Below are 25,118 nucleotides of genomic sequence, written 5' to 3'. Positions count from 1 at the left end.
GCTTCATGAGACAATCCGATGCGCAAAATATGCTCAGCCTGGATGGGACTAGTAAGCTTTATGGATGATGGTTACACATACCTTCGCCTTCTATTTTCGTAATAGTTTGACAGATGCAAATACAGTTGGGATGAAAATTTACAAATCTCCAAGTCAAGCACCTGGGCGTACAGTGCATCACTCTCCTCGTCACAAGTGCGAGGATGTTCACAAAAAGAAATAATAAGCTGCAAAAGGCGACGGTCTTGACGGTAGCTTTTATCGTTGATGAATTTTAAAATGATGCGCTTGATTTTTTCACAATCGTCTGTTGGCAGGGAACGCGACATCTCCATGCCTAGGGGGTCAAAGCTCGACTCCATTCGAAATTGGAAGTTGGGATTTTTATTTCAAATTAAAATGCACTGCCCTCCCTCCCCTCCCCTCCCCTCCCACATGGCACGCACCAAGGCAACTTGAAATTCCAAAAAAGCAAATTACGAAAATTTAAGCGTCTGTGTCACAAGGAACTAACATTTATGTCCGTTAGCTGATATCTCATCCAAACCGGTGCCCTGCAGGCGGGACGCCAGGTCTTCAGTCGAATATTTTTCTGCTTGATAACACACTATTGCAGGCTCGCCAGGGATTGCCAGGGTCATCTTCTGCATCAAAAACGCCTCCAGGGGAGAGGCGGCATTGCCCTGATTGGCCGAAAGCTTTTCCACCGTAAAAATAGGCAATGCTGGCAAAGAAAGGGCGTGCCTTAAATGAGGCAGGAAAACATCAAGCATTTGCATCTCGTCAAACAGAAGCAAACGATTAAAAGCGGAAGGGCCTACAGACTCGACTCTCTTTTTCAATTCAACCATCCATGGGACCACTTTCTTTGAGATTTCTTTTGGAAGAGGTGGTAGGCTATTTTTCAGAGCAGCATGCATGCGTGAAATGATGGCGGAATCTTCTTCACACCAAACTTTGTGAGGAAAATCTGCCTGTTTGCGATGTAGAGACTCCAGCAATTCGATTATGATCTTCTGCCACGAAGGGATTTCCTTGGCGACAATGATGGTGAGGGCATTTTCTCCTTTTTTCATCGATCCAAGCGCTATTCTCAAGCGATACTCTACATCGATCGCGTATGCATCAATAGAAAGCAGCTCGCGGACCTCTTGCAACGGCAAAAACGTTGCAGGCCAACGCGGCCGTTCAGGAAGAAACTCTTTCCCTTCAATCAGAGCCAAGATATACTCTGAAAAGTGTGATGTAATCGGGTACATCAAGATAGCTTGAATCCGGATGTATCTATTAATGACCATGGTATGCAGGCCGCATTTGGTAGAGCCGGACGAACACAGTTCTCGGTATCGATCGCGAGCATTAGTAAGCTCGTGAAATGACCACTTTAGTGCTTCGCGGTAAAGCATCTTATCATAAGCATCGTAGGCCCTTTGCACACAATCATCCATCCTGGCCAGCATGATTTTGTCAAACACATTTAGGGCCGTTTCATCGGTCCTTTGCAAATCCGAGCAAACCACAGACTCCATCCATTCAAGAAGAGTGTGCAGCTTCAGAACAGCTGCATTTGCAGTCTCCACGCTAAAGTTGGCATCATCGAGGGTATCTCCGGCGTCTGCAAGTGCAAATCGAGTGGCGTCGGCCGAAAAGCTATCCAACGCATCGGACAGGGTCATAAAATTCCCGGTCGATTTAGACATCTTTGCTGCATTCAACAAAAGATGACCATTTACGCGCATTCCCTTTGGCCAACATGGCTTTGGGAACAGCGCACAGTGGGCATAAAGCATAAAGGTTAAATGATTAAATAAAAGATCCTTTCCCGAAACACGAAGATCCATCGGATACCAGAAGGAGAACTCTCTTTTCATTTTCAATAACAGATCAGGTGGGATTTGGGACGAGGCAAGAACTTCTTTCGGAATATCAGACTTTGATTGTGCACTAGATCCGTTAAAAAGAAAGCTCCACACTGCACCTGTCATTTCCGATGCAGCGATGGTGCCCCCAGAGCCGTCTAGAGATCCGTTTTGTAGGAAATGCGAAACGGTGTAATATGCCATGTAGATGGTAGAATCCGACAGCGATTCAACAAGAAAAGAAGTGTCCCATGGCAAGCGAGATCCAAGCCCAAACGACCGAGCACAGGCCCATTGACCCAGCCAATTGATGATAAAGTCCATTTGATGGCGAGCTTCTTCATGAAAAAGCTCCATGCACCCAAGAAGAGCTACAACCTTTTCTTTCCAGCAAGGTTCCCCATATGCAATGTACCACTGGTCCATCAGCGCAACCACGCATTCATCCCCAGTTCTAGCGACAACCTTTCCTTCTGGCTCGCAGTAAGAAATGGCCTTTTTGGAGGACAGAATATCCGCTTTGATCAAAGGCTTGGCATCTGCCACGGTTTGTCCCTTATAAGGGCCTGTAAGCATGATTCCAGAATAAAAGCCATCCTTATAGGCAAGGGCTTTGGCTTTGGCAAGTGCCTCTTTGTCATTTTGCGAGCGGATATTGAAGGTAGCACAGAGCTCAGAAGCCAAAAGTGGAGTGGAATAGCCCTGGGTTTGGATAATACCGATTGGTTCAAATGGAAGAACCATTTCATCCGAGATGCCAAACTTTGCCCTCAAGGCTGGCTTCTGTCGCAAGTCCCAAAGAGCAGCATAGTCATCTGGAGAATCGGAAGGCACAGACGCTACTATCCCTGTTCCTTTATCGGGAAGCAAATTCAGAAATGGCAACACAAATAAGTCATCATAAGACGATGGTGAGGTGCAAGAAGAGGCTATTGGAGACTCTACCTTGACGCCCATCAGTTGTGATCCCAAAATTGGGCAAATTATGTGATAGGAGCCCATGGTGGGTGTCCATCCTTGGTAGGATCCATTCAGAAGAGCCCTCTCCGTGCAGATCCCAATCCACCCAGCAGTATGGCGAAATGCGACGTACTGGATATCGGCGGATGCCCAAAGATTTGTCAAACCATATAGAGTTTCCGGTCGAAGCGTAGCGGCAATCAGGTAAACTTGTGCGTTTGAAATGCCGTGTTGAGATGGTTCCGAAATCAGCGCAAAAAGCGGGTCAGACTTCACGTCCGGAACAACTCTAAAAAGAACGGCTGTATATTCTTGCGGGTTTACACCTTCTCCAGAAGCACGATCATGATCCTGGCAAGGCTGCATATCTTTAGGAGAGACAATGGTATATCGCTTTCCAAATCGAACCAAGTCTTGTTGTTTGAGCAAATTAAACTGCCAGCGGACAAACGAGTCAAAGTAGGGATTTTTGTCTGTCGTGATGAACGAGCGTCTCCAGTCGACCTTGATGCCAAACCTCTTCAAGTCCTCGATTGCGCGAGGCGGAAAGTATTCAAGCCAGTATTCCGGATCGGCAAACTTTGGGATCTCTTCACAAGCAATGCCATGCGCCTCCATGATCTTGAATTGCGAAGTCTCATTGCCCGTTTTTGCCAGAACTTTTGAATGCTACGGCGATCAGTGAACTCCGTGTACCTTTATCGTTCCCGCTCCACATGAGGGCGCAATCTCGCATACTGAGGACTGGGGTTCGGTGCAGGCGCGATTCTGAAGCTCAAAAGCAAGTTTATCCGCACATGCCTTTATAGGCATGCCCGTACAGTGAAATCCAAATGGGAACAGCGTCTTTTTTCCCCGGAGCTGTTCAAAGCCAATGGCAAATTCTGCCTTTGACAGTGAAAAGGAATGGCCAAGGTGGAGTCGGCCATTCATGTATGGGAAGGGAAATGTGGCCATAAACTTTGGTGTCCCTTGCGAATCACTAGTATGAGACATGCAGACTTACGCATCGATTTCAAAAGTCCTGTGTGAGGCCCAATTGGCCTGAACCAGCCGTTCAATCTCGAGGAGCCGGTCACGCTTATGGGTAGACTTGGAGGTGGATTGCATGAGGGCAGAGAGCAGTCCTATTTTAAAATGTGCAAATCGATTGCATGTTTATATTTTAATTTGTAAAAATACAATGTTCCACGCCAAATTTGCTATTGCACCGCTGTAAATTGAATTGTGCATCATGAATTTGATGGCCTCAACTTGCATTTGAGAGCATGCTTTTCCTTTTTATCTTGAATTTAGCCTTTTGTACAGATATAATACGAAAGCCTGATGAGCATCCCGATGCCCCTATTTATCGCCCCTTTAGCACGATCCACATAAATTTGTAATCACTCCGCCATTGTTGTGTGGTATATTTCGATGGCCTCAACACGTGTGCTGCTTGGCCTCACGATGTCTTGTATTTTATGTTCCTTTTTTATCTTTCTTATTTCCGTGCCCTTGATTCAAACTGCGTCGCAGAGTCTATATTTATCTTCCACTTCCGGTTCATATCAGAAAGAATATACGGCTCCAAAAGCAACAGAGTCCATTGCTTCGAATTCATCGGCGTTGGTTAGCCCGACATCGTCTTACGCCTTTGAATATACGTCATTTATGCCAAACTTATCCAATGTCCTTCCAGATCTAATAGCTCAAAGGCAACCAGCATATAGCCATTTTCCAAATGCATCGCTTATGTTCCTTCCCACACGCCCAGAGGATATTTTTCGGGTTTCAGCCTTTTGTAAAGGCAGATCCGCAGGCTCTTACTGTTATTTTGCGCCAAACGCGACTAGCTGCTGGTCTGGAACGATTGTTGACTGCCCTTCTGGAATTCTGTCCTACTGCAAAGTGGGTTATGTGTGCACTGTGGGAAGGAATCGATCAGCCTCTCTGCCCTCTCAGGCTGCCGCCGCTAGTTGCATTGCTCCACCTCCACAGCGCATGATTTCGGTTTCTACTGTTAAGCCGCCAATTCTGCTTCTTGATGGTCTGATAACCATGTGCAGCAACCCAGTTGAGCTTCCTGTTATAGCTACGCGCATCGTCAAATGCACTTATTTTCGGAAGGAACCAAACGCAACCTCGACCCCAACACCTTCTACTTCCACGTGCTCTGGCTCGACCCCAACACCTTCTACCTCCACATGCTCTGGCTCAATCTCCACACCGTATACTACCACATGCTCTGGCTCAACCCCAAACACATCTACCCAATTTAGCCAATCGGGTTCGTCCTCCCTCTCCTCAGTGCAGACGTCAAGTACGACGGCAATTCTGCCATTTGTCGCTTCCTCCTCGCATTCTGAGCCATAAGCGCTATAGGCAATAAAATAGCTCTTTTGGATGCAAATGTGATATGATGGGATACGTAGCACACTTACTTGTATTGAACCAGGGGTGCCCAGATTGGTGAAATCGGGAAAGTAGTGAGAGCACAGTCTCTATCGACTAATGCAAAACCCACGTTGGACTTTTGAGGGCTACCAGGAATAAGATCAAAACGATCAGTTAGACGCCATTTTAAAAGCCTTAGGTTCGTATTTGGAAATACATACTGGCTCCATTTAGGCGGATTAAAGTGAGGTGGCTAGATCAGCAAACAAGGACATCATAACGCGAATCAAAAAGCCCGCACTTGGATTTGCTTAAAGCCTCCCTAGAAACGAAAAATGCTCCAACGGGGCAGCATTGTTCAACATAAATGGGGTGATGCTTTGTCAAACTAACTTGCGTTGATCGAAAGACCATCCTTGAAGATCTTATTGGGGTGCAAACTTCATTTCGGTGCTTTGAAAATAGTGTTTTTTTGAAGCTCGAGGATGAACTCCATAATGGTTCCGATCAAGGAAACGGTACAAGATATTTCTTAGAAAATCTGACCTCAAATTTGAGACTAACGTATGTGATATAACTGCCTCTTGTGTTTGAAACCCAAATACGGCTCTCAAAACGAAGCTGGAACGACAAAAATACCAGTTTTTTAGTTGATAGCTCAACTGCTGGTCTTAAAGGTGGTTATTTTGATGCTGTGAGCTCGAATAAATATGAATAGAGATTCATTCGGGAAAATAATAGTGGCCTATCTGAAATCTTTATTAGTGCCGCTGGAATTTCACCAGCAGGGATCGAACCTGGCGAAAAAATAAGACCAAAATCATGAGTATCACGTCTAAAAGCTCAAAAATCAATTGAGACCCATTTGTATATCAATATGTCTCACACATAGCTCTAGCATAAATGCGTGCAACCGACCGGTCCAGTTCGCAAGATATTCTGGCAATGCGCTCTCTTTGATTGAGCCTGTCCAGCGAGCGTAGAAAGGTGGCTGTGATTCCCGAGTTTGCAGGGGATGAAATAATTAGTTTTGTCCTTGCAGAGAGAAACCGTGGTATAATTTTGTGTGCTGGTAAGAATTGTTGAAACGCGCAGAGAAGCATTGGGATCACTATAGGAGCGTTTCCTGTCGATTCGTAATGCTTAGCTATCAGAAATGCAGCCCCTAGCACGATAAGGTGAAAATCGAACAAAAAGTCAATAAATCGGCGAGGGGCGAACTGGAGGCTGGCGCGAAAAAAGACTTACCTGGTTTCAATGGGAGAACAGGGGCATCATTGTGGTTCTGATAGATATGTCCTTCGCTAAAAAGATGTATCCAGCAGTTCTCGGCGAGTCTTTGCATAGCGGTCTTCACAGCTATAGTTGGGAAGCTTCCTGGCGCTCTAAAAACAGGGACCACTTGCCCTGCAGAAAAGAACCAGCGCGAAATGGCATTGCGAAACAGCAAATCCTGCGCACCTAAACTCCACCTTGTCCGTTCAGGGTGCACGACAAGCGGGACGAGCGGAAGCCATGCCCACATGAACGGATCGTCAATCATGGATTGATGGTTTGAGAAAGAAATTATGGGAAGGTTGCTTTCGCCTCTTATATGCCTCAATAGTATGGTCTTTCCCGTACTTTTTGGAACCTTTATCCAAGGCCGGAAAATCTTACACAACACAAGTACAAGCCCGATAATCAGACGGCTTCCTGCTACCATTGAAAAGTTTAAACTATTTTCTTAATTTAAAATAAAACGGTCTAGATTCCAGCTTTTCAAAAATCCCTGCAACAGTGGCGATTGGCACAAGATCGAAAACAGCTTCACCAAAATAAAATAAACAATCGAGAGGCCGGTTGCCCATGCTAATGTGCACACATGAAGATAGACCGGATTCTGAAAAACATAAAATATGAAAATTTCGCCCACATGCAAGTACAGAGCACCGCTTTTCAGTTGGTACACCATGAGAAAAAACCCTGCAAGGAGGAGATACGAGCTAGTTATTACACATAACAATACTAGAGGGTATCGCTCATGTATATGTTCATATGCTGCAACGGAAAATGCTACAGCAGGAAAAGACAAGATTTGGATGAACGCCAGAAAAAGCTCTCCCTTTGCAAACTCTGCCACATCTGAAAGCATAGCAGCCAAATAAAGACCCTAAATTGCAGTTGCGAGTGCTCGTTAAATTTAATAGCGAAATTGGAATTTCAAATCTGCCCCACATTTAATGATGCCATTTACACCTGTCAGCAACCAAGTTGCGATACCAGGCTGGAGGTTTATACTTGAAATGGACAGATTTAACGCTATTTGAGCAGCCTAAAGTAAATTGAATGTTCATAAGCTCAAAATAAGCAGATACTGGAGACTATTTGTATTTTTGTCGCGCTTAATTAGATCTTTAATGGATTAACCAAAGAGATCAAAAGAGGGCTCCTCTTCCTCTGAGTCCTCTTTTTCTTCTTTCTTTTTCTCCTCCTCTTTCTTGGAGGCTGGTGCGGCAGATCCTGCTGAGGAAACAGCGGGGGCTCCTCCGCATGGAACGCTAGCGAGCTTAGCACGGCCAGCCTCGATGAGTTCAAAGACGTCCTTGTTGCCAATGGAGCTCAGCAGGTTTTCAATTCGAGCCGAGTCTGCATCAATACCGACAGAGGAGAGAATTTTGGTGATATCCGTGTTGGAGGGTGAGCTGTTTCCTCCCATGATGGAAAGCATGTAGGCGGCAACGTATTGCATCTAAATATAAGATGGGCTTATGAGGGAGAATGGACAATGTCAAAAGTATAATGCAGTAAAAGGGTCCGGCGTTGCACATCTGCCCGCCCGATAAGTTCGAGACGCATGCACAGCAGATACAAGCAAACCATATAAATGTGTTATAGTTTTACACACCACAATCTTTGTACGGATGTGAGAGCCAACGGATGTAATTAGCAATCAGAGAGGGACGAAGCAGTTACCTTCAAGTAATTAAAAATAAGGCCGAAATTTAAAATTAAATTCCATGGAAATCTCCATCTCACGTCTCGTCTGGTATGTGGTTGCCTCATTATCATAGGGTCGCAATCGGCTGTCTATACCCCTCATACTGCTCTTTCAAGGCATTGAAAAGCGGCAGGCGAGATCAGTTTATGAACACACTCAAATACTGGTCCGTCTTTGGTGCCTTTTGTAGCGTCTCATTTGTAACTGATGCCTTGTTTTCATGGTAAGTTGAAACCTTTAATTTGCGGATAGGTTTTCATCCCATCATAATGGCTAGGTTCCCTTTTTATGAATTTATCAAAATTTCAACATTGATTTGGCTTGTGTCACCGCAAACCGGCGGTGCTCAGGCCATTTACGACACCATGCTGAACCCGTTCTTCCTTCAGCACGAACGAAAGATCGACCAAAAACTCCATTATGGTACGGAGTTACTTTCAGAAAAGAGTAAACAGCTGAGTGCCTTTTCATTTGACTATATGAAAATGCACCGGAGTATGGGGTTGAAGAGACATATGGCGGCCGGTGACCGCCACGGTGCTCGCATCTCCGAGATACTCTCCTCTGAAGATGAAAACTAGTAAGCATGCCGGGAAATCGCAACCAATAAATCTAATTCCCATTGTACGTGTACAACTGAAAAGCATTTGTAAATTGAGACACATTCATTCCATACATCCAAGCTGTGCAAAGCTGCAAGAGAAGAACCCCGGCCTTTCATGGATGTCTTCAACCTCTGTTTATTCATGTACATGAGCGGTTACGGCCTCAATGGCTCCAAGAAGAATACCAAGAGGCTCCTCATCTGAATTACTGTCCCTACCAGCGTGATGATTTGGTGTACTTGGAAAAAGCTTTTCGTCACCTCGATGGTTCCGAATATCAGAGATGTCGCTATGATCCAAATGAGTATCCCAACTTTTATCATCCCAACGATATTTGTAGTTTCCATCGTTCCATTGATATTTACAGTCCCATTGATTTTCAAGCTGTAGGAGACGCTCCAGCCGTCGCGCCCCATTGACGGCATCCATGAAGGCAAGCTTGATACAGTTCTCTGGGACCATTAATGCGAGCTGGATGATTCTGGAAGTAGAAGGTGGTGGTAATTCTGTGGACGCACCTCTGGCTCGAGTTCTGAATCGAACATGCGAAGCATCGCTATCATCCGGGGCTAGCACAATTTGGACCTCGTCCATATCATCAATCTGTTCCAGAAGCGTCGAATTACTGTATAACCGGGGCACTGGTGCCGTGAGAAGCCTCCGCCGCCGAGATCCTTGCCGAAGGTGCGCAATATGCAGCGGGCAAAGCCATTTTTTTGAAGCTGCTGGAACCATGGCCATTGGTGGATTGAGACAATCGAGGTGCCAGGAGAAGCTACAAAAATCACACTCAATCATAGGCCCCCGTAATGCAGAGCCTCCACAGCCGTGACACATGTAAGACGCTGCTGATACCGACATGCGAGGGTTTTTATTTTCGTCCCCATTTTTCAGAGATCCTTTTTCCTTAAAATGATTTCTTAGAGGCATTGAATCGACGGAAATGCAGTCAAGGATGAGGGCTTGCGGGATCAGGGGTATTCCATATAGGTCTTCTGGATTCCATCTACAGTAAAAGACGATCGCATATACCTGATGGTCTGTGCCCCCGGGCTTCTATATTCCTCGAGGTCGACATAATTTCCGAAAGCATCGCAGCCCACTAAAAATTGGAATTTAAAAGGAGACAGAATGTGGCGCAAAAATGAAATGAAAACACAACAAAAGTAGAAGGTATTGAAGTGCGGGAAACAAGCGCTGTATTTAGTTGGAACTTACCACTGGAAAATGTATGTAGAATTTCATTAGAAAGCGAAAAAGCGCACGGATTCTTGCCCTCTAATATTGATGATACGAGCTGGAGAAAATTTCTAGCCGGTGTGCGACCTCGCGATTCCTTGCGTGCATATTGCTTTTTCTTGATCTTTTTTTGTGCATTGCAATGTCTACAAAACCATTTAGAGGCAGAGGAAGCGAGCTCTTCCTCCATTGGTGGGTTCGTGCAAAGGAAATGAAAAGAGCGGGGACATGACTCGCAACAGATGAACTTTCCAGAACCTCGACAGTTCCAACAAAAGTCTTCATTGGGTACTTCTTCAGGGTTTTGGAGAATTCTTCTCCGCCCTGTGATTGGGAGGTCCACAGCCTTGTCTGGAAAACCGTTTGTAACATCCGTAAAACAGAGGCCCTCTTCCGCATCACAAGCTTTTATGATGTGCTTTATGCTCTGAATATTCACCTTTTCCTCGGTTTTCTCCGAGGAAATAGCATCGGGGATGTCTATAGCTTTGATTTCGGTCACTAGACTTGTAGCGGACAATTTATCAATCGGATCCATTGTACCCTTGCTAAAGTTGATTTTCTTCCGGAATTTCAAAGTAGCTTTCTTGCGAGTCAATTTTTCATCGGCTTTTGCTTCAATATTTACCTTCACTTGCTCCTCAATTTGGACCTTGTCTATGATTTGCCTTTCTGCAGATTTGTATTGGTCCTCAGTATCCAGATCTTCTATTTTGTCTCCGGTTGATACCTCAACGGTTGGGAAGGCCAAAAAATCGTCTGTATTGACAGGCGTTGTTTTTGGTCCATTCTTGATGCGGGCAGAACGTCTGGGTTTTTGCGCAAGGGACAATTTTGATGGATGGTGCAGAAGGTCCGATTTCGAGTGCAGAGAATTAAAAACGGATGGTAAAGCCAATAACGAAGGCTCATTGGCCGACAAAGGTGATCGCAAGGGCTCTGGGTAGTGGCTTGAAGTAGGTATACTGGAGCCCGCAACGGCTATCGAGTTGATTGCTAATGTAGAGGCCATAGCGGCTCTATGATCCGACTTCCGGTTTAGTTTTACTTTCCGGTCCTCTTGGATCGCTGTCGTAGTGGTTGTTGTTGGCCGTCGAATAACCATCCGGAGGGGCCTGGGCGAGAGGGACTCCGCCATCAGCTTGTAGAGGAAAAATTAAATTTATTTATTAGCGACATCCGCTTCGAGTGCCGCTAGTAGGCGACCTACGGCTGCGGAAACCTCGCCTTGATCAGCGTCACCAGTTTCATATAAACCGGCACTTTTTTTAGGACGCTCATCAAGTATTTTCCTCAAATTAGTGCTTGGATCTTGATGGTGAACGTATCCACGACCGGCAAGCTCGGTGGAAAGAGGTGCTCGCATAGCAATTGGCACCATGGATGCTGCCAGCAATAGACCCTTGCTTGCGAGTTGCACAATTTTGACCTCCGTTTCATTGAAAAGCGCAGGGGGAGATTGAGCAGGCAAGGCGTTGAGGAGCCATTTGGAGAGGCATCGGAAGAGCTGAGGCCCAAAGACGCGCATTGCAGGAATGGTAACTGGTAGAACCATCAAAATATCTTCCACCAGCAGATCAAGAAGCGCAACGGCTAATATAGGCGACAAGCGCTCCCCAAGCAAGCGGATCAACGGGCCTGCAATGCTTAGCAGCGGCGATGAGTGGGATACCCCGGAGTTTGGCACCTTTGAATTGGGAGTTGCAGCTAAACGGTCGATGCCGCCAGCAGCATTCAATAAACGCTGGAGACCTTTGACGCACAAAAGCCTATCATCCTCTCCAGATCCTGGTGAAACAAGAGCTCCCACATATATCTTGATGGCAGCATCTGCCGCTTCTACATCCATGTTTTCGCCCATCAGCGTGGAGCACTCCAAAATCCTACGGGCTGCCGCTGGCGGGCCTCTAACGCAGGGGCCAATCTCAAGCGTAGAAATATCATCGTCGAAACAACTGAGGCACTCACAATATGTGCGGTTTTCTTTAGTTAAAAGAAGAAGCGAAGCGGTTAAGGAAGGCGAAGAGGCGCCCTTGTTATTTACGGCATATCCTTCCTTCGAAAGGAAGATTGAGAAAAGTTTTCCAAACAACTCCGGCATGACAGTCATAGCGACATCAGGTTCCTGCACCAAGACACGCAAAATTAACGGCAGCAGTGAGCTCAGCTCCTCACAATTGTGATGCAATATAATTTTGTTTAAGAAGTGACTGGCCGTACTGCAGCCACATTGAACACATCCACAAGATGCCAGTAATTTTGAAAAATGAATTGACGGAGAAACACCAAGTAGAGACCTTACAAACTGCTCAACAACAGCATCGTCAACATCCAAGCGAACATTAGCAGAAGCAAGAAGTAAAACAAATGGAAGGCTCTCCACAAATGGCTCTGGAACTTTGAATATTTCTAAAAGCTCAAATGAAACTTCAATCAAAACGATCATGTTATCTGCGGTAGCAATTTCCTGGGTCATGGAAACCGCCCAATCAAGCAAAGTGGTAAGGATTTCCACGTGTGTACTTACTGGGAGGAGTTTATGAAATGCTTGTACCAGAAGAGTGGATGTTTTCAGCAAGCTTTTCCCCATCATGGGGTCGCTCGTTTGCTTAGGAAACGGAGGAAGAACAGCATTGAGCAGCCAACGAAGTAATATGATGACGTCCTTTTTCAACGTAAGTTGTAATAAAGAGGAGAGAAATGGAAGATAGGAATCAACACAATCGTCAAAGCTTTTGAAAATTTTCAACACCGGCCCGAGAGGAGATTGGGATACAGGAACACCTTTCTTGTGTCGTTGTGCATAGTCGCGAATCGTCGTATTGAAAGATTGGGAAAGCATGGGCACATGGAGGACCAGCATGCCTATAACGGCACCTTGACCACGGTTGGGAGTACCTTGAAGACAGCGATCCAGGGCATCTTGCGACCTTTGCTCAATGAATTTGTCGCCAAATTTGGAAAAAAGCTCGGCCATAGCTTTTGATTCTGGTTCTTGACTACGGGACTCAACAAGCTTGTCCTCTTTCTCAACGTTTTCGGTTGGTGGAAAGAAAAGAAGATGCCCCTTGGCCAAGCATCTGAAAATATCGCCCAAAATTTGAAAAATAGTTCTAGGCGAATGTTCGACAAGAACTTTCCAAAGCGTAAGAGACTGTGAGCGTATGTTATTTGAAATATGCGGAACAAGCCTGATGCAATAAAGTTCAGCAAGAAAGTGTTCATATGAGACTATATCCAAGTTAGATGAACACTCAAGTTTCAAACTAGCACACATGGTTGGCGATGTCGAGAGCCCCTGTACAGGAGAAGTGGAGTCCGAATAGGATGATGTAGAAACTCCGGGATCTTGACAAGATAAAGCTTGCCGAAGAATAGCACCCATGGAGTGAGCGTATTTCATCTCCAAAATTGACGAAGCGGATGGGGCAGATCTAAGTTCTGCCCAGCGAGTAAGCGCATCGAGAGCTAATAACTGAGGAAGCCCAGGAGGGGCTTCGGCCATCTTTCGCGCAAGTGCCCCAAGAAGAATACCGGGAACATAACACATGAGAGGCGAAAAACGGCCATCATAAATGGGCGGGGAATCGATATCAGAAACCTGGGCTTCAATTAAAGTAGCTGAAGCATCTGGCATTGTCTCAGAGATGGCGAGCTTGTTTTGATGGGGATAAATGGTAATCCAGTTATAGTGTGTATATGCATCTACTATCGCATGAAGGAGCCTTTCCAACCCGCGCTCTTTACCATCATCCTGACCGATGCGACTATTTGAAAATACAAAGTCAATAGTTTCTCGTAAAAAAGGAACGAAAAAAAGGCCAAATGTTTGCACGATGTTTTCCAGAAGCAGGGCGGCTCCAAGCTCGTTTTGAAGAATAAGCGGAAGCCAAAGCGTATGGAGACGATCTTTGACAAGTTCGAGACAATTGAAGCGGCTCCAGCCACGGGTTAACAATATCCACGAAAGGGGAAGAGCAGCAGAGTGTCCCCCTTTCAATTGAGATGTCCCCGATTTGATTTCTGCCCAAAGTTGACACTCCAAGTGAAGGTTGTCGGCAGGCAACTTGCAATTTTGAGGATGATTGAGGCAGTTATCATCGATGTCATCACTTGAAGCATTGTCCGAATTCGATTGAAGAAACCGGCTATGGATTTTCTCATGAAAGGTACCAGAAAGAATTCCGTCTTGATCCATAGCTGTAACGATGGAGGCAAGAGCGCGCGATGCTGTCAGGCGATTTGCTGCGATAGGATCGCCCTCCGCCATTTTCAAGAGATATGGAGTAAGCATTGAGGTGATAAATAAAAGGTCTATCTGGGTCGTAGTAACCATCGGCAGCAGCGATGAAAATAGAGCGGCCTTGCGACGGCCGTCCGCATTCAATAGGCCATGGCTGGCGGGTCCGAGGGCAGAACGCAGCATCAGCACCAATAAAAGGGTGGTGGCTCTAGGCAGCGGTTCCCAAAAGACGCGTCCAAAAAGCCCACCGATGGTACGAGATAAATGCGAAGGGGCATCAACAATTGCGTAAACAATCTCTGTGGCCGTCGCAACCAAGACCGCCGAAGGAGGGGTTTGAGAAGCAGTTTTCGGTGCTGAAAGCGATTCCAAAAAGCAAATAGCTGTCTGCTGAAGAGTGCGATGCGAACTAAAGAGAATGTTGCGCCTGGCCACGGCTTCAATAACAGCTCCGATTCTTCCTTCCATTGCGGCGCAAGAAATCATCATGGAAAGCGAACGAACGGCCAGTATTTTAGATTTCCAGCTTTCATCGTCTTCAGAAGATATCATTGTGATCAACGCATCAATGAAACGCCCTTGGAACAGAAGGTGGTTTCTTTCTGCGGCTTTTGCCCACCCAAGAATGATCTCTTCGTTTTCCGCCAACTTGGTACCACTGGCCTTGGAAGCAATTTCATAAAGACTCGTGAGATTTGAGAGAAAGAGATGGCCCCAGGGTCCATCCCCGCTTTGGTTACCCCTCATTGAAAGGACAGCATCAAAGAGAGACAGATGCTCTGCCGGTGAAAGGCTATCGTCAATAGAAAACATCGATATGGTTCCTCTTTCCATTTGAACTACCTTAATGACACCTAAAGCATATGCTGAAAGCGGCGTAGGGCAGCTAGATCGTGTCAAGGAAGATGTTTTGGCCGGTGACATGAACGATCCATCGCTTACGGGTTGATCATGATAGGAACCAAAAAAAAGCTCAATCGATAAAGGGACTTTTGTAAGGAGCTTTCCAGCTTCCGTTAAAAGAGGCTTACTTATCAAGTTGGCCGGTGAACCAAGGATCTCACATGCAATTTTAGCATTGTGAGCCCATATCGAATTGTCTTGTATTGGATTAAGAAGAGGGAGCCAAGAGCAGACATAGGTTTTCATCTCTTCATGGGATGCCTTCGGGAATGACGTAAAATCTTCCGATTTAATTATGCTCTCGAAAAGGCTCTGAATTGATTCACAGACATGAAGTGGCTGGCTAGAGGCAACTTGATGTGTTATCCAGCAAGCAAGCTGAGAAAATTTCTCCCTGATCTCCAAACTTGGGTCCCAACACAGGGGCCCCTTGCAAATGAATTCGTAGAAACGGTGTAGCAGAACAGAGATGCAGCGCGTCATGGACTCGCCGTCAATATCGATCGAATTGGATGAAACCAGCTGATCAGAGATTGCGCCCCAAAATGCATCAAGCAAAGAACAAAGATCTTTTCGAGGTTTCAAGTCCCTGAGCAGAAGGGTCTCCTGACGATGCCTCAAGTGACCGGGTGCACTTATCAATTCATCAAGAAATCGGAAATAGGATTTGGAAACATATTCGATGATCAGAAGCGGATCCTCTTCTTCTGCAACATGAGTGTTAGTCATGGAGCATTTAATAAGCTGCGTAGAAAGAGCTTTAGCGACATTCCACTCGACAAATGGAGTGTATAGGGTTCTTTCACCGGCAACATTCGTTCCATCCTGCTCATGATATAGCCGCCAAATTTCCAACAAGGGTCTGCAAAAATTCTCCTTACCAACATCAAATGCAGTGAAAAGAGTCGTTGCAATGGAACAAATTCTTGATGAAAGAAAAATATTGTCTATCTTGGATTCGTCGTTCTCTTGGTCTTCCGGAAAATCCTCTGCATTCTCAAAGATACAACAATAAATGAGCAGTGTGATGCGCTCTGAATGGTAATTTTCCGATGCACGATACTGCGGTACGAGGCCCGTCAAAACATGCAAAAGTATAAGTGCAGAAAGTCTCGATGAAGACGCAAGATATGAAAGAGCCATAGATTCAATGAAAGTCACAAGTTGTTGGTCCTTTGAACGAAGCAGAGGCATGTTATCTGAAAACAAATCCTCCATTGCCCCAAGGGCTGAATAGTGATCAGTCAATAACAAAGGAGAGGGTTTATGCAAAACAAGTCTCAAAAGCTTAATGATTACCTGAGTAGGGATGATTAAAGCAGCCTCATTTGATGATGAATAGACTTGCGTATTGAGTGTTTGGGCATGAAGGACCAGTTGAATACCACGAATCACTTCAAAGATCCGAATGACATCAAGAGAGGTATCTTCTATTTCTTCATTTAAAAGAGGCTCGGGATCTTGATCATTAAACGCAATATGAGCATCATGGTCATGATTGTTAAGAAAGGCTGCTGAAAGTAGAACACCAGCTATCAACTCTCTGATTATCAGCGTAGAAGAATGTTCATTCATCTTTTTCAGCAACAAAGCTGGCAACGTTGAGAGGTTTTTATATTCTCCGGAAAGGGAATGCGGAAAGTATTCAGCTATTAGCAGAGGATCATTTGTTTTGATAATTCTGCACCCAAACAAGTAATACAACTCTGTGATTTCCTGTAAAACAGAAGAGCTTGAGAGAAATAATTTAAATATTCGATGCGAATCAGCAAAGGGGAGCTCAAGCAAAAGTAGGTGGCCAATCTTCAACAAAATGTCTTTTGCATTAAGATTAGCAAAGATAAATTTCAAGAGGCACACAAAGTTCTTGTGGTCTTCCTTGCAGAATTCGATGCATTTCAACAGAAGAGAAGATCTCTGACCCAACCACGAATTAATAGAGGAAGATGAAGGTCCCTCTACCAGATACTTATAGAGAAAACTCCAAATATTTGGATATCCATATGGGGCCAAAGACACAAATGAATGTTCCAAAATCGGATCAAGCAACTCTTGATTTACAGCCACCAAGCCAGAAAAAAACCTTGCCACCGATAATGTCCAATTAAATGCCGACATTGAGGAGTCATTTTGCTGAGGCTCTTTCAAGGTAAATCCTTGGTGATGGAAGATTTTACACGAAAAAAGAAGCTCTATAAAAGAAGAACGATCCGCAACATGGACGGCAAGGATCTTTCCCGCTCTTTCGGGATCGTTAAATGCGATGGCATACGAAATTGCAACCGGAAAGAGGCGCTGCAAAATTGAAGTCGAATGCAAGGAAATGGGCTCCTGTTTAAAAATTTCCGATACAAATCCAAAAAGAAGGAGACTGGGAATTATATTTCCTGGCGGTAATCGCAAAGCCCATTCTGAAAATGACTTTACAAAATCAGATTTGAAAACTGGAGATGTGTAAACCTGAGCGCTACCTTCCAATAGAATTGATCTTGTCATCACCTGCCAAATAGCCAGATTTGATTGCATTGAAAAGGGAGGAAGATCTGGAGAGTCTCTATTGGTTGAAAAAAATCCAAGAGAAATCCACGATGCCAGAGAAGCAAGGACAATTTCATTTTTACTTTGAACTAGCGCTAGCAGAGAATCAGGAAAGCAGGAATCATCTGCAAGCTGAGAAACAATTATTGAAAGCACCGAAAATAAGACATTATCGGGGATTTTGATCTCCCCTACACCTTTGGTAGGTGAGCTTACAGAGGTCTTTACAGGGAAGATTAGTTGCGTTATCAGCATTTCGACCAGCGCATGCTTGAACTTTTGTGTAACGGTATCACGCAAATGAAAAGCTTGCAATGCTGAAAGCCGGACATCTATTGAAAGGCCCGATGAAATGATAAAGGCGACCACGTCGCAAACGATGTCGACACTTTCAGTCTTTTCTAGTAAAATGCGGATAATTTTGGCAGATTCGATTCTCGCAGATGACAGTGTAGACTTCAACCCTGAAATAACACCCTCCCTAAGGCCCTGATTCCAAACCTTTTCAAAATTCACAGGAACCGGGGAAGAGCACATCTTTTCTACGACCACACGAGTATTTAGCAGAGTATTTTGAAGATTTCTTAAAACCTGTCGTGAAAAGAGCTTCAAGAATGTTTCAAAAAATACATGATGATAATTTTTTGAAGAAAATGAATCCACTAAAAGCTGCAAAACGGCGCTAAATGTAGTTCCTGGTGAGGATGAAAATATTTGTTCACACACATAAGTAAGCGCTGAATTGGCAAACGAAATTTCTTCAAAAGATGACATGAAAATGCAAATGAAAGGTCCCAATACGAACGAGTCTTGAGATAATAGGGGATTTGCTCTCAGTTCTGAAATAAGATCTTTCTGCATTAAAAAGGAACATCTAATAGAGGATGAATTTTTGAGTCCAGCTATGAGGTTCTTAAAAAGAGCGTTGCAAAGCCGACGTGTTTTCATATTGCAGCCACCTAGCCTTACCAAATGGAACAAGATTACGGCGATCAAGTGCATGTTTTGATAGAAAAGTTTCAAAGACTTTTCAGAAAGACTGGACATCTTATCTTGGCAAATTAGCAAAACTAAAAGATGAATTGACATGGCATGAACTTTAGGACGTTCATTATTCCTAAAATTAGAAACTCCATGTAGGGCCCCTACCTATTAATAATGAATTGGAGCCTATGCAGCAATAGATCTCTAAATTGAGCATTTTCAAATAGATTGTCGCAATGGTGGATCAAATGGTTCACCAAAGCCTTGCAAGTTCGAAAGGAAGTAGCGGCAAAAGAGAAAAATTTATCGATAAAATTTCCAAAATCATCGTTAGTTTCCAAAAATGCATGCTCTAAATTAAGATCGCCAAGCATGGCAGCAAGAGCGTCCTCCAGTTTTGGCGACAAATGATGATCCCTTGGCCAAACCTGGTGGTCGCCAGTCATTAAAAATTAAATTCCAAAATTAAATTGAAAAATATAGGGCGCGAGTATCAATATCGACATCGCCAGCATGATGCGGTACACGCATGATGGTGTGTCGTGATAACAAAGTTTATTAAATTTAAAGGTATGCGGGTACAGTACCTTTAGTTTCCGGAATATAAGCCAGGATAAAAAATAGGTAAGCAATTAAAACAGCGAGAAATGGTAAAAATGCAAACGGACCAAGTACGCTGCAAAGCATCTCCGTTCCAAAGGCCACCAGCGAGTTGCATATCCAATTGACCGTAATTGCGAGAGAAGACCCGGAGCTGATCGCTTCTGATGGGAAAATATCGCCAACAATAATCCATGGTACAGGACCAAGCCCAATGGCAAATCCAGCAACAAAAGTAATTGCCGGTATAACCTTCAAAAGGGTCAACCCAAACAAAAATCCGATCACAATACAAAATGTAGAAATACAGCATATAACAGTCGAAAGCAGAAGCAGAGGTCTACGACCGCTTCTGTCGATAAGAAAAACAGAACCGCAGGAAAATGCGGCATTAACGATACCCAATATCAAAGGAATCACTTTCGGACTGAAAGGCAAAGAGATGCTTCCAAAAATTATCATGCAATAAAAGAAATACGCATTTATGCCAGAAAGCTGCTGAGCAAGATGGCTAAATGAGGAAACTAGCACACTTTTTCTAGCCTCTTTATGCGGTATGAGCTCAAGAATGGAAAGCGGCTTTGAAGAAAATACAGATTGCGAGGACCTCTTTTGAAGTCGCAAAAGATCCTCTGCGATGCTTTTTGAGCCACGAAGTTTTTTAAGCGACTTTTCTGCATGCTCAATTCCTCGCTTACTTGCAAGAAAAACGGGCGATTCTGCAGCAAAGAAGAGACAAATTAATTGAACACAACCTAGACCCGCAGTGATGAAAAACAGAATTCTCCAAGTTTGCAATCCAGGAGTGACCAGCGGAAAGGCCAGCGCTTGCGCAAAAATAATTCCAATAACCAACATGCACTGGTGGAACGAAGCTACTTGGCCTCTAATGGTGTCTGGGGATATCTCGGCCAAGTAAGTAGGCACAACACAGGTCACAAGACCGGAGGCAAAGCCAATTAGAAGACGACCAATAAGCAGCATGGCCAAATTACTGCTGAGCGACATCAATAAGCCGCCAGCCATAAAGAAAAAGCAGTTATAAAGGATTGTTGCTTTTCGACCGATGTTACTCATCAAAAAAGAGGAAGAAAGCGACCCGATCAGGCCACCGATGCAGAAAATGGTCACTACAAGGTTCCAGTAGCCATGCACATTTATGCATGTCGGAAATGCGCCAGAAAGCCCACTTTCCAAATCGCATTGCGTAAATATTTGTGAAGGCGCATCAATCACGCTAATATTAAATCCAAAGATAAAAGATCCAATCGATGCAGCAACGGATGAGAAAATCAGGGGTTTCGTCCAACCTGCTGGCTTTAAATTATGTATCGGTTCGATTTTCCCGACCAAAGTGATGGGATTTTCTTTATGATTTTCGGAATCCATTGGTGCAAAGGTGTAACTAACTATTAGTATATTAAAAAGATTTGGTTGATCAAGTTGAATGCGAGTCGAAAAGGTTCATTTTTTAAAATTTAAAATATTCTCGCATATGATTGGCTAACGCCTCCAAAGATCATTTGCTGGATGTCATGTTCGCGGATGGATTTGCAATTGGGCACATCGGAGTTTTGAATATGCCTGTTGCCTTTCGATGTTTTTACGGTTATCGCCGAAATTGGCGGTTTCTATGTAATCCCAATTGACTGTCTAGCATGGCACTTGAGGTTGTAAAAGCATATCAACACCTAGTGCTGGCCTCGCTCTTATTAATATTATCGATCAAATGCTAGCGTATTTATAGGCAATACAAGAGTATGTCGTTAAAATTTAGTAATCGTAAATATCTTCTCCTTTTCCATGACTTCGAGAGCGATTTCCAAGTCCTGCGGACTGGTAATGGACGCCCAGTCTCCCTCATTATCCCTAAAATACCAATGTTCCTTTTCATTGAGAAGCGCCATAAGTGATCCGTATATGGCTTCTTTTTCTGTGGAAATTATCGACCATTTCCGGTAGATGCATCTTTCTTTGTCCAAAATTATCTTGACAACTTTGCTATTTAGCTCGGTTGCAACATTAATTGCAGCCGTGGACAAGATCTTTTGATCCACATCTGCTTTTTTCCTAGTTTCCTAATAATTAGCAGGGACACTGGCATACTTGAAGCGCCGTTGATGAGGGAAAAGAGTCCAGAAGTATGTTAGAAGTGAAATTACTATTAATGCCACTGTCCGTGCAAATACTAGGGGCTTCATTATAAAGTAGGCGAATGGACCCTGGACGGAAAATAGCTCCTTTTTTAATCGAAAAAGGAACTCGTCTCTAGTTGGGAAAAAAGAAAAATAAATAGACAAAATACCTCGCCCCTATCTCTAAGAGAAAGCTCGATCCGCTCGTGTCTTGGAAAATGGATGTTGTCTGCGGCCAGTAAAAGATATCGCATGCCCTCCTCATATGCATCTGGTCCATTCAAATAAATTATCGCCAAATTAAAATAAGCCTCGCAAAGACACAATCTGAGGTCAATTCCGAGCTGCTCATAGTCAATGACTTTACTGTCGCGAAAACTCTACCAGTTTAAAACTATATTTGCTCCCACGTTGATGCATGCAAGATAGGATTTTATGGCCTCCTCGTGGCGCCCCAAAGCTTCAAAGAGATATCCACATTGAAAATGGCCAATCGCAAAAAACGTATCAAGTTGCGTAGATTGCATATATAATTGCAGAACCTCTTCGAGACTGGAGCGTTGCAAAGAAATCGACATTTTGGTTGTGATGTACTCTTGAATCGGTGCTTCATTTGAAATGGATGGGTGAAGGTGTGCCTGTTGCTGAATGAAATGTTGCAAAAAAGGTGTGTCCTCCGTTTCTTGCGCTGCCAGTATTAGACTTCCAATGTTATATAAGACTTTAGATGTTGGAGGCTCGATTTCTTTGAAAACCTTGATGGCTTGCGAAATGTCTCCTCCATCAAGAAATTTTAGCGCATGTATCCAATCATTTGCCTAAAGATTGATAACGGCTCTTACTTTTAAAACATTTGACATCGTTTGAGGTGGTGCCGCAGTCGTAGAAGGCCTTGTGCTCATCAAAATTATGTGGGTTTATATGGTGCGCTTCTTCTTGTACCATGGATGCCATACCATCACTGGGTGATTCCTACATTTGGTGATATGCCTGGAAAACTCCTATATCTGGGATATTATCATCTAGGGTTGGGATTATGAAATTATTAATGTTCAAAGCAGTGATAAAATTTAAATTTAAATGCTTATTTGATGGACAAAGCATAATCACGTTTTACACCTTCAGTTTTCTATTTGTTATAATCAGGTTTGCAGAAATAGCTAAATGGACCAATTAATTTACGTCCTCTAAAGTTCACATCTCGCTTTATTGGAGAAAGGTCTTGTGACCCATACTTGATGTTAACAAGGTCACCGAATTTTTCGCCTCCCGCCTCATCAAAGGTACCCCCAAAACAGCCGGATGAGAATATGCTTGACGGAACACCCATATCAAGAACACATCCTAATCTTGGTCTTCTTAATCTGGCAAACCTTGTTAACCACCAGAATCCACGTTCTCGTAACGGCGAACAACACCCACAGCGCTTTCAAGGTCAGCAGAATTCGCATCAAAACAAAGATTTAACCCCAAATTACAACGAGGCAAAATTCAGCCTTGCCCCCACGCAAAGATTTTCTTTATCGGCGGTGGGAATGGAGCCTGTCATTGGAGCCGCTTGCCCCCAGATACCAGGGGATCAAGCTTCATCGCTTAAACTAAAGGATCGTCTTATGGAGCTTTATTCTCTTTGTCTTTCATTTTCATCTCCATCGGCACAACATTCCTCGTGCGATTCTGGTCCTTCCGAGGGTACTCAAAGCTTTCCTCAGAACCAACCTGTGCAAGCTGCACCTCAGAATGCAACTTCAAATGTGCAGCCGGAAAACAAAATTGACAACTCTGCTGTTTCAAAAGAACCAAAAAAGGCGCGCAGGGTTCAGGTGCAAATTGCATGTGGTAAGATTTGAGTCCGATTCTTATTTATTTGTAGTACCTTGCAGAAAGGCTTGTAAAAAGTGTGAAAACAGCAGGCCTTGCTTCAGGTGCATTTCCAGGGGCCTGGAATCCCAATGTGTTAATTCAGAAAGAAAAAGAAGAACAAAGGGAACCCAACGAGGTCCGTATAAGCGTTTAACAGAACATCCCGCGCATCAATTGGCCAAAAAACCCCAGACGCACTCAGCACTCAAAATGCGCGAGATAAGCCCACAGCCACAACAATCAAACAACAATGGCTTCCCGTCAATCAATCTATCGATCTTAAAGGAAGCCATTGATTTGGATTACAAAGTCTCTCAGGATAAAGGAATCCAGCTCCGAATGGCCAAAGCGGTTGCTGGGCAAAATCTATTTCCAGGCCGGTGCACAACCATGCCTGGCGCAGAACCCTTGACATCACCACTACCCCCTCAACAAGTTCAGTCTTCCAACACCTTGGTCCCACCTCCTGCATCGGGCAGTCCAAACGGTGAAAATCAAAATGGACTAGACACTCTTTTATATCTGTGCCAGATTTTAGAGAAAAATAGCATCCCATCCCCTTATTTAAAAACCATCTAACAATAAATTATTCTTCCTTTTGTGTAAAGCCGATATCCCAAAACCCGGGTGGAGTAGACGGGGGGAGATGTTGGAATTTGTGTCGTGAGATTCTATCTACCGATCCCTTGTCATCCTGGCATTCGTAATATTTTGAACAGCAGGAACAGGCTTTTCCATGCAGAAGACGACGTTTGGATGGCATCCTTGTACTTTCGTTATACTTGAACAAGGGACGACATCTAGCATCCCTTTTGTCTGCTGTGGAAAGGGGTAGGGCCAATTTGACGCTGAAATCTTGATTTTCTGCTGGCGGCTCTTCTAATTTTGTAGAAATGTGTGTCTTTTCGCCATGATTGGTGGAATCGTACTCGCAGAAAATATCCGCCTTCAATTTTGCACCAGAATGGATTCCATTTTCATCACCGACGCCAGAATATAAATGGCCCAAAATGGATGGGTTATGGGGATTTGGAGCATCACGGAGGTTATAGGTATCTTCACAGTCTGACCTGATCTCAGCCAGATCATCAGTAGTAATATCAAAAAAGGTGGCTTCATAAAGTTCTTCCGCGGGCCCTTGGTGGGGGGCTAGCATACTTTTTGCCGGTGTGTCGGAAAGATTTGGGGTGCTGCCAGCACATTTGATAGATGAAAATTGCTCCTTGAAGGCCCTCTGTAGCCTTTGGTATTTTCTGGAAATGCTTTCCATCGAATCGACGAGCTGCCTTCAATTAATAAAGCAAATAAAAACGCACCTATTTCTGCACTGACTCTCTTCAAGAAATTCCAGCAAACTAAGGATAAGCAAACAGGCACAACTGACATCAAGAATAGGTTTTCGAGCGACTTGCCCTTCTCTTCCTCTTCCAATGCATAAAAAGACTCTAGAATTTCGTATTTGTTTGGTGTGTCTGACGATATTATTCTTCTCATCAAGCTAGCAAATTGACAAATTTAGCATACCTGCTCAAGAGCCTATTCTGGTTGAGATCCTCACGATTTAGGATGGGCTGAAAAGCATTGCGCATGTCTACATAAGAGCTAGAAATCTAGGCAATACTGTGGTGAAGCGTAGACAACTCGGAGACTTTCTCCTCCTGCAACCTGAGAAGGGTCGAAATTTCATCACGCGCACAAGGTTGGTCCATTTAAATTGAACAGGAATTTATTTAAATTAAACGGCACAACAAAATCCAAGGGGTTTTGCTCGAGCGTTGATGCATGGGGAAAAGTCAACATTATAGTAATAGACAATGCCAACCCAATATTTGG

General features: G+C 44.2%; 12 protein-coding genes across 12 annotated transcripts; 4 read left to right on the top strand and 8 right to left on the bottom strand.

Moving 5' to 3' along the window:
• Window positions 1-509: 509 nt before the first annotated feature.
• On the bottom strand, window positions 510-3,437 carry DI09_51p120 (uncharacterized protein; the record flags this gene model as incomplete). The annotated part of the gene is made up of 1 exon (XM_013381859.1): window positions 510-3,437. The coding sequence occupies one exon, from the start codon at window positions 3,435-3,437 to the stop codon at window positions 510-512; it is 2,928 nt and encodes a 975-aa protein (XP_013237313.1).
• An 831-nt stretch (window positions 3,438-4,268) lies between these two features.
• Window positions 4,269-5,174, top strand: DI09_51p110 (uncharacterized protein; the record flags this gene model as incomplete). Its single annotated transcript, XM_013381858.1, has 1 exon — window positions 4,269-5,174. The coding sequence occupies one exon, from the start codon at window positions 4,269-4,271 to the stop codon at window positions 5,172-5,174; it is 906 nt and encodes a 301-aa protein (XP_013237312.1).
• An 893-nt stretch (window positions 5,175-6,067) lies between these two features.
• On the bottom strand, window positions 6,068-6,738 carry DI09_51p100 (tafazzin; the record flags this gene model as incomplete). The annotated part of the gene is made up of 2 exons (XM_013381857.1): window positions 6,068-6,360; window positions 6,444-6,738. The coding sequence occupies 2 exons, from the start codon at window positions 6,736-6,738 to the stop codon at window positions 6,068-6,070; spliced, it is 588 nt and encodes a 195-aa protein (XP_013237311.1).
• Window positions 6,739-7,599: 861 nt separating this feature from the next.
• Window positions 7,600-7,926, bottom strand: DI09_51p90 (uncharacterized protein; the record flags this gene model as incomplete). Its single annotated transcript, XM_013381871.1, has 1 exon — window positions 7,600-7,926. The coding sequence occupies one exon, from the start codon at window positions 7,924-7,926 to the stop codon at window positions 7,600-7,602; it is 327 nt and encodes a 108-aa protein (XP_013237325.1).
• A 518-nt stretch (window positions 7,927-8,444) lies between these two features.
• Window positions 8,445-8,756, top strand: DI09_51p80 (uncharacterized protein; the record flags this gene model as incomplete). The annotated part of the gene is made up of 1 exon (XM_013381870.1): window positions 8,445-8,756. The coding sequence occupies one exon, from the start codon at window positions 8,445-8,447 to the stop codon at window positions 8,754-8,756; it is 312 nt and encodes a 103-aa protein (XP_013237324.1).
• A 159-nt stretch (window positions 8,757-8,915) lies between these two features.
• On the bottom strand, window positions 8,916-11,124 carry DI09_51p70 (uncharacterized protein; the record flags this gene model as incomplete). Its single annotated transcript, XM_013381869.1, has 2 exons — window positions 8,916-9,775; window positions 9,999-11,124. The coding sequence occupies 2 exons, from the start codon at window positions 11,122-11,124 to the stop codon at window positions 8,916-8,918; spliced, it is 1,986 nt and encodes a 661-aa protein (XP_013237323.1).
• Window positions 11,125-11,181: 57 nt separating this feature from the next.
• Window positions 11,182-19,133, bottom strand: DI09_51p60 (uncharacterized protein; the record flags this gene model as incomplete). The annotated part of the gene is made up of 2 exons (XM_013381868.1): window positions 11,182-18,852; window positions 18,945-19,133. 2 exons carry the CDS (start codon window positions 19,131-19,133, stop codon window positions 11,182-11,184), a joined length of 7,860 nt encoding a protein of 2,619 aa, XP_013237322.1.
• Window positions 19,134-19,251: 118 nt separating this feature from the next.
• On the bottom strand, window positions 19,252-20,676 carry DI09_51p50 (uncharacterized protein; the record flags this gene model as incomplete). Its single annotated transcript, XM_013381867.1, has 1 exon — window positions 19,252-20,676. One exon carries the CDS (start codon window positions 20,674-20,676, stop codon window positions 19,252-19,254), a length of 1,425 nt encoding a protein of 474 aa, XP_013237321.1.
• Window positions 20,677-21,053: 377 nt separating this feature from the next.
• DI09_51p40 (uncharacterized protein) lies at window positions 21,054-21,949 on the bottom strand (the record flags this gene model as incomplete). Its single annotated transcript, XM_013381866.1, is given in 4 exon segments — window positions 21,054-21,349; window positions 21,450-21,555; window positions 21,593-21,802; window positions 21,818-21,949. The coding sequence occupies 4 exon segments, from the start codon at window positions 21,947-21,949 to the stop codon at window positions 21,054-21,056; spliced, it is 744 nt and encodes a 247-aa protein (XP_013237320.1).
• A 711-nt stretch (window positions 21,950-22,660) lies between these two features.
• DI09_51p30 (uncharacterized protein) lies at window positions 22,661-23,439 on the top strand (the record flags this gene model as incomplete). Its single annotated transcript, XM_013381865.1, has 2 exons — window positions 22,661-23,261; window positions 23,306-23,439. The coding sequence occupies 2 exons, from the start codon at window positions 22,661-22,663 to the stop codon at window positions 23,437-23,439; spliced, it is 735 nt and encodes a 244-aa protein (XP_013237319.1).
• A 56-nt stretch (window positions 23,440-23,495) lies between these two features.
• Window positions 23,496-23,864, top strand: DI09_51p20 (uncharacterized protein; the record flags this gene model as incomplete). Its single annotated transcript, XM_013381864.1, has 1 exon — window positions 23,496-23,864. The coding sequence occupies one exon, from the start codon at window positions 23,496-23,498 to the stop codon at window positions 23,862-23,864; it is 369 nt and encodes a 122-aa protein (XP_013237318.1).
• Window positions 23,865-23,871: 7 nt separating this feature from the next.
• Window positions 23,872-24,874, bottom strand: DI09_51p10 (uncharacterized protein; the record flags this gene model as incomplete). Its single annotated transcript, XM_013381863.1, has 2 exons — window positions 23,872-24,571; window positions 24,810-24,874. The coding sequence occupies 2 exons, from the start codon at window positions 24,872-24,874 to the stop codon at window positions 23,872-23,874; spliced, it is 765 nt and encodes a 254-aa protein (XP_013237317.1).
• Window positions 24,875-25,118: the final 244 nt, after the last annotated feature.

This window comes from Mitosporidium daphniae, assembly GCF_000760515.2.
Source record: "Mitosporidium daphniae strain UGP3 chromosome Unknown contig-51, whole genome shotgun sequence".
NCBI lineage: Eukaryota > Fungi > Microsporidia > Mitosporidium > Mitosporidium daphniae.
Note: the sequence above shows the minus strand (reverse complement) of the source record. Positions and strands in the feature narration are given on the sequence as shown.